Source organism: Schistocerca serialis, chromosome 1 (assembly GCF_023864345.2).
Source record: "Schistocerca serialis cubense isolate TAMUIC-IGC-003099 chromosome 1, iqSchSeri2.2, whole genome shotgun sequence".
NCBI classification, from domain to species: Eukaryota; Metazoa; Arthropoda; class Insecta; order Orthoptera; family Acrididae; genus Schistocerca; species Schistocerca serialis.
In genome coordinates this window covers 384,371,947-384,385,687 of record NC_064638.1, presented here as the reverse complement: position 1 = coordinate 384,385,687, position 13,741 = coordinate 384,371,947, and the positions used below count along the sequence as shown (strand labels likewise).

At 39.6% G+C, this 13,741-nt stretch overlaps 1 protein-coding gene across 1 annotated transcript in view; it reads left to right on the top strand.

Moving 5' to 3' along the window:
* Positions 1–13,741, top strand: part of LOC126474691 (venom carboxylesterase-6-like) — a 181,557-nt gene that overhangs the window by 105,974 nt on the left and 61,842 nt on the right. Inside the window, exon 4 of the mRNA XM_050102203.1 lies at positions 1,377–1,640. Within this exon, the coding sequence (XP_049958160.1) occupies positions 1,377–1,640 (264 nt within the window). The remainder of the gene's footprint in view (positions 1–1,376; positions 1,641–13,741) is intronic.

Genomic DNA, 13,741 nt, shown 5'->3' with positions numbered 1-13,741 from the left:
CAACCCACCCATCATTTCACACGACAATGGGCGGGTGCGTATAGCGCAAGGTGTGGCTACTCTGTTTGGTCAATGGGACTGGGAAGTACTATACCATCCACCATACTCCCCCGGACGTAAGTCCTTGTGACTTTGATTTGATTCCGAAGGTGAAGGAACCACTTCGTGGCATTCGCATCAGAACTGTTCCAGAGATTCGACAGGCAGTAGACCGCTCCATTCGCACCATCAACAGAACACGCTGTGCTAACGGTATACTGCACCTTCCACATCGCTGGCAACGGGTTCTACACAACGCCGGTGACTGCTTTGAAGGACAGTAACACGTACAAAAATGTAACTCTTTTGTATCGGTTGTGAATAAATAGTTGCCACTATTTAAGTGCCAACTCTCGTATACAGGATGTTACAAAAAGGTACGGCCAAACTTTCAGGAAACATTCCTCACACACAAAGGTTATGTGGACATGTGTCCGGAAACGCTTACTTTCCATGTTAGAGTTCATTTTATTACTTCTCTTCAAATCACATTAGTCATGGAATGGAAACACACAGCAACAGAACGTACCAGCGTGACGTCAAACACTTTGTTACAGGAAATGTTCAAAATGTCCTCCGTTAACGAGGATACACGTATCCACCCTCCGTCGCATGGAATCTCTGATGCGCTGATGCAGCCCTGGAGAATGGCGTATTGTATCACAGCCGTCCACAATACGAGCACGAAGAGTCTCTACATTTGGTACCGGGGTTGCGTAGACAAGAGCTTTCAAATGCCCCCATAAATGAAAGTCAAGAGGGTTGAGGTCAGGAGAGCCTGGAGGCCACGGAATTGGTCCACCTCTACCAACCCATCGGTCACCGAATCTGTTGTTGAGAAGCGTACGAACACTTCGACTGAAATGTGCAGGAACTCCATCGTGCATCAACCACATGTTGTGTCGTACTTGTAAAGGCACATGTTCTAGCAGCACAGGTAGAGTATCCCGTATGAAATCATGATAACGTGCTCCATTGAGCGTAGGTGGAAGAACGAAATTAAAATGAGCTCTAACAAGGAAATTAAGCGTTTCCGGACACATGTCCACATAACATCTTTTCTTTATTTGTGTGTGAGGAATGTTTCCTGAAAGTTTAGCCGTACCTTTTTGTAACACCCTGTATATACGGCTCTATGTACTTTCGGTGCGGATACACCATAGGTTCTGAACTCCTGTGGTACTTAGCGAATGCTTCGAGCAGTGGGGCTAATGGGAGGGGCCGCTACTTGCACGTCACAGTTCTTCAACCTCCACCAGTTATCCCAATGCTTTTAGACGGCTGAAGCCCTGTTTCTCGTAATGTAGCAGCGTCAATCGCTTCCGTATCCTCCGCAGCTGCTGGTGACGACCGACATGTTCGCGGGCGACGAGGACTGCCTGTACCTGAACGTGTACACGCACAAGGACGCGAACAAGGTGCCGGTGCTGGTGTGGCTGCACGGCGGCGGCTTCCACGCGGGCGATGGCGGCGTCGAGGAGAACGGGCCCGAGTACCTGATGGACCAGAACCTGGTGCTCGTCACGCTCAACCACCGCCTCGGCGTGCTCGGCTTCCTCAGCACCGGCGACGCAGAGCTGCCCGGCAACTACGGCCTCAAGGTGCGCGCCTCACGGCTCACTGACTCTGGCGTGCTGTGCACCCACCGTCGGGACACGCCGCTAGTTGAACGTAGCTCTGCTTCTTTCCTTTAAAAACTAAGCACTTAGAATGCTCTCTCGGGTCAAAGTTATCTAATTGGTATTTTAGGGCATAACACTCATGAGATATCAAAAGAGACTATAATACGTGTTGATGGTGTTGGGACAGCAACCAGCCACAAATTTACTTTCAGTTCCTGTGTTCAAAGGCTACCGTTACCGGTTTCGAATCGCTGTGATTCATCCTCAGACGGTTTACACGCTTTCTTTATGACATGTGGTGTGTTTTTTACACATTAATTGTCCTAAAATATAAATAATACGTAATTATAAAAACGCCACACTCAGATGGTTGCGTTACAGATTTTTGTTGCATGTGATTTACGTGAAATGTCGGTTTGGAGTGTTTGTGTTCATAACATTCGTCCAACAGATGTGAATACATTCCCACTGCATTCTTATTGTTGCACACGTAAATTTTTCTCACTGAACGCTTTAGATTTGTCACTGATAAGATTTCTACCACGCACCACATGTTTTGTTACATACAAAGAGCTTACAAACATATGAGTATCAAAGATACTATGGTACATCGTAACATTTGATGATGATGTCCTATATTTGGAAAGGATCATATATTCATTTACGCAACTGTAATGCCTTTTACACTAGTACAGAGACATTGATTTTTTGAGTTGATATTGTTACAATAATTATATATATATATATATATATATATATATATATATATATATATATATTACTGTATAGGTAAAATAGTACATTATTTAATTACATTTAGCATCATGAGAATTATAGTAACATATAAATTTGCTACTTGATCTGCAGATAGGCGTACTAATATTATTTGCTTTGGAGGTTGCAAAATAATTTTTGGAAATTTTTCAGGAAAAGGGTGTTAGCTAACTCTGTTTGTTCATTAAGGATATAGTCTGGGGTGCTGTTTTTGTATGTGTGTATTTCTATTTTTTCTAATATATTCATAGTGGCTCCTTTTTCTGCTAGATGTAAAATTTTTAAGGTGTCCTCAGTGTTTCCCACTGAATGGTTTTCTTCAGCAATATGGGCTCCAAATGCGGATTTGCTCAAGTTACCAAGTCTTAAAGCATCAATGTGTTCTTTGTATCTAATTTCAAAACTTCTGCCTGTCTGTCCAATGTAAAATTTTGGGCATGTATCGCATTTGAGTTTGTATATTCCTGATTTACGGTAGGGACTCTTGGAGGTATTTACATCATGGATTACTTTTTGTTGTAATTTATTATTTGCGGAAAAGCTGATTGTGATATTTTTCTTTTTAAATAAGTTTGCTATTTGGTATGAAAGTGGGCCTATGTATGGGAGAGTAGCATATTTAGGTTTGGCTTCTGTAGCACACTGATTTGGCTTGAGGTCACTGCTGTGAAGTGCATCTGTAGTTTTTGTCTGCATTTTGTTGTATAGTTTTTCTATTATTGTGGGTTTATATCCATTATTATGAGCAACTGTTTTAATTATATTGATTTCATTTTGTTGGTCTGTGTCACTCATAGGTACTTTTTTTAATTCGGTGTAGCATCGTTTTGAAATATGCCATTTTTCGTGGCGTGTGGTAGAAATCTTCTCAGTGACAAATTTAAAGTGTTCAGTCAGAAAAATTTACATGTGCAACAATAAGAAATCAGTGGGAATGTATTCACATTTGTTGGACGAATGTTATGAAAACAAATACTCCAAACCGACACTTCACGTAAGTCACATGCAACGAAAATCTGTAACTCAACCATCTGTGTGTGGCGTGTTAATAATAATGTATTATTTATATTTTAGGACAATTAATCTTTAAAAAACAAACCACATGTCATAAAGAAAGCGTGTAAACCGTCTGAGGATGAATCACAGCGATTTGAAACCGATAACGGTACCCTATGAATAAACGAACTGAAAGTAATTTTGTGGCTGGTTGCTGTCCTAACACCATCAACATTTGTCTTTAAACAACAGCCACGGTCTCCATCATGTCATGATATGACAAAATTGCATATAATACGAGTATTAAACCTAATTTTTATTTGCTCATCTACGTTAACATTTGTGTCAAGATAGCATACATTAGTTTAAAAAAAGAAACAAATAAAGAAAGAAAAAACACCGACGCACCACGAAGGAATTATCCAAATGGGCTGGGAATAGGTAGATGTGATATTCTATCATCTTCAGAAATATCCGAAGGAGCTGAATTGCTTTTCGGCTCATTTGCATGCACTCCACATAACGTAAGTGTCTTGCAGGTCCTCCAATCTCGTTTTGGTGCAGTCATTGGTTATACAAAATGGTGACCACAAGAAAATACTGCTCTGTATGGCAGTTAACTAGAGGTATAAATTAGTGTCATGAAACTAAAATTTTCAGGGAATACCAGAAACAGTCCTTAAGTCTTGTAAACTCAAAATCACTACAAGAAGCTGTATTTGTGAAGTGTTAACACTCTCATCATTACCTGACACAAATAATGAACATAACTCTAACACATCAATCATTCTTGAACTCTTGTACTCTAAAAGATTTTCCCATCGTCTGTTAACTGTCGTTCACTAAGCGAGGGCTTTTATATAAACCGAATAATGAACTAAGCAGCCACAATCAAAAGCGTCAAGCGCTCTGTCGAAAACTCGCCGTCAACAACGTATCACTAGTAATTTCACTATTTTCGTGATAGTACGCTGATCTATGTGTAGTTCGAAAACCACCTATCGTACTTGTTGCCTAACACAATGTGATATTAAAAATCTAAGTTATTCGTATGCATTGAGACTCGACGACAACACTAATCGTCGTTGCTGACTAACCGTAAATAAGCGTGATATAATACATTTTAGCTAGTATCAGATGGCAAATCTGAACTTTAAAATAGTTGACGAAAATGTTTGAACTGGATTGGGACATCGATCTAGAAACGTATGTCTGTTAACCAAACACGAAGTATGTTAATCATTGTTTCATTCCCAAACAACAAACTTGAAATGACGTAATGTATGTGTTGGATAGTGATTCGAACACAGCATCTAGCCCGATTATCATGTAAGCACTGTCATTTTCTCACCAGTAGTGTGATGTATGGGACTGCAGTGACGAGAAAATTAACAAGTTCTGCCTTCTCGGGATTCGAACCCAGCTCCTATCGCCATTGTTTTCTAGACACGACCAGACATTAACTATAGGTTTCTTTCACCAGTAGCGATAAGTGCGCATTTTTGAACTAGAAATGACGTGACGAAGAGTACAATGATGACTGAGAGTCGGATCCTGTGCTTATCGTTGTTCACTACACATGAAGACACAATTTTTTCACCATAGTTCGAACTTGAAACGATGAGAAGAAAAGATCGTGTTTCTCTGTGGCAGCCGAACCCGTCATATATCATTATTGACAATGAATCAGGAGAGGTTAAAAATGAAAGTGAATTTCCATCAACAGTTAGGTGTGCTCTAGCTTATGCCTGAAAGGACATTACGAAAGTTTTTGTGCCCATCCAGGATCGCACCCTGACACGTCCCGTAACTGGAGAACTTGAGGAGATTATAAACTTGAGCGAAGAGTGAATGCTATTTTTTCAACTGTAACACATCGGTCTTCACGAATAATGTCGTCAATGTGGGATTCAGGCGAAGTAGTTAACACGTCTCGTGACCGGCCAGGACTCTTCTGCCCACTTACAATCATTTCCGCGATTCGTACAACTTTCAGCACAATATAAAACTGTTGGAGAACAGATTTTATCTTGTTCTTCGACTTCATCAAACAAAGTAGCGGATCACTGAACGTTGTTGAACTCAAATGGAAGGTTTAAGCGGCCACGCCATCGTTACTTGCAATGTTGAGTTATAAACGAAACAATTTTTATCCGCCAGCAGTTCTCAGCACATGCATGTGATGAGAACCAAAAGTCATGAAACTAAGAAGGTCCTGCAAACTTTTCTCTTTTTAAATCCTTTTTTCGTCTTTAATTACTGAATTTACGTCGTATATTTCGTTATTCACCATCTCTTTTCGGCAGTTGCCGTTATAAAAACAAAAACTATGTATGAAATCCTTTTAAATGATGTTGTGATGACGGGCTACGCCCGAAACACTTAAACAAAGAAATTGTTAATTATAAGTAGAATTTTACCATTAGCTGCAGAATAAAGCAGTGAAAAAAGGCGTGCTCTGTATTGACTGGCATTTGACCTCTTCGTGAAGATATAGTGCCATCAATTCGTTGTTTTCTCAAGGCTATGAACTCCTTAAGTTCTTGCGTAAGACGCATGTCAGGGTTCGAAACCTGGCTGGGCACAAAAACTTTCATAATGTTCTATCAGGCTTAAGCATGAGCACACCTAACTGTTGATGGACATTTACTTTCATTTTTAAAGTCTTTGCATTCATGGTCAATAATGATATATGACGGGTTCGACTCCCAGAGAGACACAGATCTTTTCGTCACGTCGTTTCATGTTCAAACTTGCCGCTCCTAGCTAATAGCGAAACAAAATTTGATAATTAATGTATCTCTATGTGTAGTGAACGATAAGTGCGGGATCCGATTCCCAGTCGTCGCTGTACTCTTTGTCACGCCATTTCTAGTTCAAAAATACGCACATATCGCTACTGGTGAAAGAAACCTATAGTTAATGTCTATTGAATCATTGGAAGCCAGAAGTTGCTGATTTTCTCGTCACTGCAGTTCGAAACATTACACTACTGGCGAGAAAATTCGATATCTCCACATAACTGTGCTTACATGTAGGTGCTGAGTTCGAATCGCCACGCAACACATACATTATCTCATTTCAAGTTTGCCGGCCGGGGTGGCCAAGCGGTTAAAGGCGCTACAGTCTGGAACAGCGCGACCGCTACGGTCGCAGGTTCGAATACTGCCTCGGGCATGGATGTGTGTGATGTCCTTAGGTTAGTTAGGTTTAAGTAGTTCTAAGTTATAGGGGACTGATGACCTTAGAAGTTAAGTCCCATAGTGCTCAGAGCTATTTTTCATTTCAAGTTTTTTTATTTGGGAATGAAACCATACGTAACATATTTCGTGTTTGGTTAACAGCGACAACTGATTCTAGATATCTGTCCCTATCCAGTTCAGACATTTTCGTCACCTAATTTAAAGTTCAGATTTGCTAACTGATACTTGCTAAAAATGTATTGTATCTCGTCTCTTTATAGTGAATCAGCAATGTCGATCAGTGCTGTAGTCGAATCTTGGTGAGGCACAAATAAGAGGTGTATTTGGAAAGTAAGGGCTGATTGGTCGCCAAAGGGAAACCACTGTTAAAATCCGATGAAGCTTTGCACAGATGTGTTGGAGCAGCGTCTCTAGTACGCCTGTCGATGCCACAACGTCTCTGTTTTCAGTTCTGAACACACAGTGAGCACATAAAGATGCCTAGAACAATAGTATCTCCCGCAAAGGGCCTGGTGAGAAATTTCGCCTGAAGCTATGCAGACCATGTAACATAACTGTCACGTGTTTCCTTGTTCAAGACAATTCTCGGCCGCATTCTGCAGGGGCAATGAAGACGTTCCTGCAGCCTGAAGCTATGCAGCCCATGTAACATAACTGTCATCCGTTTCATTCTTCAAGACAATTTTCGGCCGCATTCTGCAGGGGCAATGAAGACGCTCCTGCAGTGTTTCCATTGGTAAGTGTTTGATAATCCACAATACAGCCCGTAAATCTTTCCCTCCGCGTTTCAGCTCCAAGTACACGAACCACTGGCTATGAAGACAACATTTTGGCACAGACAACGAGCTGTAGACCAGCGTAGAGAATTGGTGGAGAGCATTGGCGGCTACCATCTGTGACCATGGCGTTGGAAAGTTTGTACAACGCTACCGCATATGTCTAAGTTGAATCGGCGACTATGTAGATAACTAGCTGGAAGTTGTAGCTAAATGTTGCAAATAAAATATTTTTCATTTTCACCCTGGTTACCATTTCGTGATCCATCGGACATTACCGATACGCCTCGTAATTTGCTTCTTTAGTATTGCAAGACAGTTACGTTATCTGAGCTGGATGCAAATCAGCTGAAACACAATACAGGTAGTTAGGATACATATACAGACGAACAAATTTTTACAATTTCATAAAAAATTGGATGATTTATTCTAGACAATCAATGATTTATTCTAGACAATTCAGCAAGTCGATAAGGTGTTGGTCCACCTCAGGGCCATATTAAAGCTGTTATTCGACTTGGCACTGATTGAGAGAATTGTTGGATGTCCTCCTGAGGGATGTCGTGCCAAATTTTGTCCAATTTGACGCGTTAGATCATCAAAATCCCGAACTGGTTGGAGTGCCCTACTCATAATGCTCCAGCCGTTGTCAATTCGGGCGACCTTGCTGGTTAAGACTGTGTTTGGAAAAATGAAGACGAGCAGCAGCAACCCTGGCCTTGTGCAGGCGGGCGTTATCTTGCTGAAATATAAGCCCAGGAAGGCTTACCATGAAAGGCAACAAAACGGGGCGTACAATATCGTCGACGCACTACTGTACTGTAAAGGGTCCTGTTAACAAAAGAAATGGCACACCAGACCACCACTTCTGGTTGTCGCGCTATATGGCGGGCGACAGTCAGTTTGGTATCCCATCGAATAATCATCCCGGTCACATATATCTCTGAGTACTGACCATTCCTCCTGCGTGACCCTGTATTTTAGTGGGGAGAAACGGTCAACGTAGTTCTGTGCCACTGAACCTGAAGATGGGAATTCATTCTCTAGAAACATGTCGTTCAACAGAAAGAAAAATATAAAATGGTTAAATGCAATAATTTAAGATATTAGTAATTTATAAGCTATGTTTGAGCTGTTTTATGGAGAATCGACCTTGTAAACAATTTTTTTTGTTGTGACTAAGACAGAAACGAAACAAGTTAGCAACCCATCATAGAAAAAGAATGTAATTTGATTTGAACAGGCAGCCCAGGAATGATCAGTGTTTTCTGGGATACAATAGGGATTTTCCCCAGTGATTTTCTTTCTTAGCTTAGAAAAGTCTGGAAGGATCTGAATTACAAATTGTCAGAATATCGACCCTGTGCATAAACCTCTTCCCTTTAGTAAAAAGTTTCAAGATCTTTTTGGGTGACAAACTTTTTAAGTTTAACGAAGGGTAGATAGGTGTATTGCAGACGTTCAGGAGTAGTGCTTGAGGAATACGACCTCGTCACTGGAGGAAAAAAAATCTGGACTGACCTAAAGGGGCTATGTCAAAATACAAGACATTATGACTTACAAGATCTGACATGTGAAGCGTCGTCACTAACTCGTCCGTTTCGGTCAGTTTTGGAGCAATTTGGAGCAGTTTACTCACAAGGGAACCTCCCCATCGCACCCCCTTCAGATTTAGTTATAAGTTGGCACAGTGGATAGGGCTTGAAAAACTGAATACAGATCACTCGAGAAAACAGGAAGAAGTTGTGTGGAACTATGGAAAAAATAAGCAAAATATACAAACTGAGTAGTCCATGCGCAAGATAGGCAACATCAAGGATAGACTGAGCTCAGCAGCGCCGTGGTCCCGTGGTTAGCGTGAGCAGCTGCGGAATGAGAGGTCCTTGGTTCAAGTCTTACCTCGAGTGAAAAGTTTATTTTTTTCTTTTCAGACCATTATTTTGCGAAGTTACACAGGTACACAGAGCAGTATTGTTTACATGATCGTGTGTCAATTATCAAAGTTTAGGCACTCACACATAATCAACCTCGCTCTCCAAAATTCCAGGACATGTTCAGATTTGCTTGGGCATATGCAGGATTTGACGGTCTACACACGGAAAAATTTGAAAACGTTAAAAGCATATGTTTTGACAGAGCACAGGGAAAACTGCGCGACTGTGAAACTGTTGCATTCATTTGTTGTAGTTTATGTGACAAACTCATGTTTTCTTCACTTTTTTGGGAGTGATTATCACATCCACAAGAAAACCTAAATCGGGCAAGATAGAAGAATCTTTTTACCCAATCGCCAACCGTACAAGTTAGGTGGGTCGACAACATATTCCTGCCATGTGACGCACATGCCGTCACCAGTGTCGTATAGAATAAGTGAGACGTGTTTTCCTGTGGAGGAATTGGTTGACCTATGAACTTGCGATCAAATGTTTTCGGTTCCCGTTGGAGAGGCACGTCCTTTCGTCTACTAATCGCACGGTTTTGCAGTGTGATCGCAAAACACAGACACCAAACTTGTTACAGTGAACAGAGACGTCAATGAACGAACGGCAGATCATAACTTTGCGAAAATAAAGAAAGTAAACTTTTCACCCGAGGGAAGACTTGAACCAAGGACCTCTCGTTTCGCAGCTGCTCACGCTAAGCACGGGACCACGGCGCTCCTGAACTCACACTATCCTTGATGTTGCCTATCTTCGCATGGACTACTCAGTTTGTATATTTGGCTTATTTTTTTTTCAAATACCAGACAACTTCTTCCTGTTTTCTCGATTGATCTGTATTCAGTTTTTCAAGGCCTATCCACTGTGCCAACTTATAACTAAATCTGAGGGGGGTGCGATGGGGAGGTTCCCTTATCAGTAAGGCGCGTCTGATTCAAATACCACCTACATTCTACACTTGATAAATGCTTTTATTGTGATTACCGGTGTAGCTTTCTGTGACATTTTTACTTCCCTCTCTTCTGCTAGCTGTAACTTATTCTTTCAGACCAGACTAGTTAATTTTTTCTGAGGATTCTGTTGTTTCAGTATTGCTATGATGCCATTGCATCATCATGTCGTTACTCCCATATGACATGAAATAAACTTGACACAATGTTGATAGGACTGACATTATTTTAATATTTCTATTCATTGTGGCAACTATTATTATTGTTATTATTATTATTATTATTATTATTACTACTAGTGGCAGCAGTAGTAGTAACCCACGGACTATGTACATTGCAGAGTTAACTGTAAATAGAATATCTAACCATGCCTGCTTAGATGTATGAGAACGCCTGAAGATCTCAATATTATCAGTGAAAATAAATATGTAAATAAACATACATTTTTTTAGGACGCACAGTAATTGTGATAGTTTTCGGTTAATAAATATCTTGTTATTCAGGATGATATAAATCCGACATTACGTATGTATTTCTTTTCTGGCTTCAGACGCGTTAGAATCGTGTTACATTCGTATTCGTATCACCACACTGAATTTCCTTCCGAATGACCGTTTTTAAGAAACGATTAACTTATCGAAAAGTTCCTGCTCACAATATCATGACCCTGAAAAATTCTTCTTTCTTTAGAGACTTAAAGATAACTATTTTAAGCCAAAACTGTGTACACAGAATTACTTACAGCTGTCGAGCGTACAATGTAAATTTATAATACAGTCTCCATCTATCAGCAGCACTCCAATATCAGTGTTCACTCAGTACGAATATTCACAAAATGCACGTATCATTTAATAATTTCTCCAGCAGATACTTTTGTTCAGCCTTATAGCAATTACATGTGCCAACACAGTAATCATTGCCTAATGCAATATGTTATTTGCATTCTGGGCAATTCCCAATTACAATTAATATTTCTGCATCAAGGCCTGAATTTCCAGCCATCAGGCATTGCCCGTAATTTGTTGTGATCCTCGTTTAACATTGCTCGGATAAACAATTAATCCATCACTAACAACTGCAACTGATTTCTCCGACAATAAAAGCTTGCATAATGCATTATGCAGCCAGCAGTTACTCCTTTAATGTTGAAAATGGTATTTTTTGGCCTGTGCCAAATTCATCTGATGTTGATGGCATTTAAGGACAAAAATAAATTAACTAAATAATTGAACTCCGAAGTGTCGTAATGGGTAAGCAACAATCCAAGAGGAAACACTGCGCTAGACATCCGAGTGAAAATAAATAGAAATAGAAACTTTTACACTTGGAATGGTCAGTATCAAACCCCGATGACGTACTAACCGACGTCTTTGCGACGGTGAATATGTTTTAAATGTTCACAGGGTTTCAGATGTGAAAAGTCGATGTTCGTCCTCAAAGTAACGATGTTATTTTCCATTCAACTTGTGATGGGTGACACTAACTGACGAATAGTGTTAAGTCGTATCCAGGTGTTCCGATTTAAGGGCTCAGAAAATACTAGGAAACCTAAACGCGGGGTATGGGTCGAGACGTAACGAGATCTTAAAGTGGACAAAAGACGCTTGTGGGCTTCTGTCAGAATTTCATTATTTACTATTCCTTAAACATTTTTCTCGAAATAGGAGCAGACCCTATATTTTCGACCTGTGCCATGCACATGGATCATGTAATAGGTCGCCAAGAATTTACGATAATTTAGGCTCTATCGGCAGCGCAGGTAAGAACTCATTTACGTGAAAATTTGCTTGTTACAGAAAACATACATACTGCGGTGTAGTTCTGTTCATCCGTAGCCACGATATTCAGTTCTCATTCTTCTGTCTCATGATGCAGTGAAGTAAGCCAGTGGACAAGGGAACATTCCCAGGGGTAAATAAATGACCTTGATGGAACTTGGCGGGTGTGCGGAGGGGAAAAAATAATGCAATACGTATTCTTTTGTTTGTGCCCAATTCCACTCTGAAGGAGTAAAACGCATCCTGAAAGGTAATTTGGCATATTCGATTTGAAGAGAATATCTTCCAATCGATGCAACATAATAAATGTTTTTCAAATAAAAGTTGATCTATAATTAACGTCGTCGAAAACTGCATAATCAAGTACTGTAATAATTTGAAAGTTGACAAACGAAAACACTTGTTACAATATAAATCAAAGAAGCTTTCAAGCTACATGTGTCCATGTGTAATAAAGCTAGTTTCTGAAATACCATTTTTGGCAAATAAGCTGTATACAATATGCTGTCGAAGTATTTTCAACATACCTAATTAAAATATCTAAGTAGTAGTTTTTATTTTAACTATTTATTTTCTTCGTTTTTATTTTACTTTTTAAATTTTTATTTTACGTTTTACATTTTTAGGTTGCCGTTTCACATACCTGTATTTTGTTAATGTAAAATAATATACAACTTATTATTATGATAGAAAATCATTACAATAATCATAATCTATACAAAAATGCTTAAAACATAACACGTTTTGCACCTTGCACATAAAATGAAAGAAATTTCTCCACATAATATACACGATGGACAAGACGATATAAAACAAAATCCAGCAGAATTTCAAATTTCCACGGTAAATCCCCTAATTATTTTGGTTCGTGTCAGGCAAATTTCCGGACATTGGTAAACCTCGGCGAAGATAATTGATTATGTAATTGTCACTGCAGTTTAGTTACTCTGACGGAACAAAATCGCGACACAAAAAAGGAGCTGTGCGTTATAAGAGAAAATTCGTAATCACATGAGACTTGCCCTAGCAGCACCACTATGAGGATACAAATCAAGTTTGCTTTAAATAAACGCTGCAACGGTCGTGAGTGTTGGTTACCTTTGACAGTGGACGTCGTGGGTTGATGATAGTCAGGAATGCCTTTAAGGCAACTTAATCACTCAACTTATTAGAGAATTTATTGTCGGTGGAGATAGCAACTCTTACATTAAATAGATTCAGTAAATTAATATTTTTTTGTGAAATGGGTTTACTTACAGTAAGTCCAAAAAGTATACGTCTAGTTGTAATTTTTTTAACTAATTATGTGTATGTCACAAGAAAGGAAGGGAACATAAAATGTGAACATCCAGTCATATGCAACGAACCTTGGCAAGTCATTGTTATTGATGGACAAGGAAATAACTCCCTCCATAGCGATAAAAAATTTGACAAAATGGAGAATTTGTTAAAGGGCTACTACAAAAAGTATTCATCCACTCATTTTTTTTTTTTTAATTTACAATCTGAAAATATGATTTCAATTACAATAATTAATATTTAGTGGGGTTTCCCTTTGCAACTATTACTGCTTGTAGCCGTCTGGGAATCGACTTGACCAAGTGTGCCGTCAGAGAGGCTGGACTTTTGTCCCATTCGTCTCTTGTTGGAAATGTGATTTCTC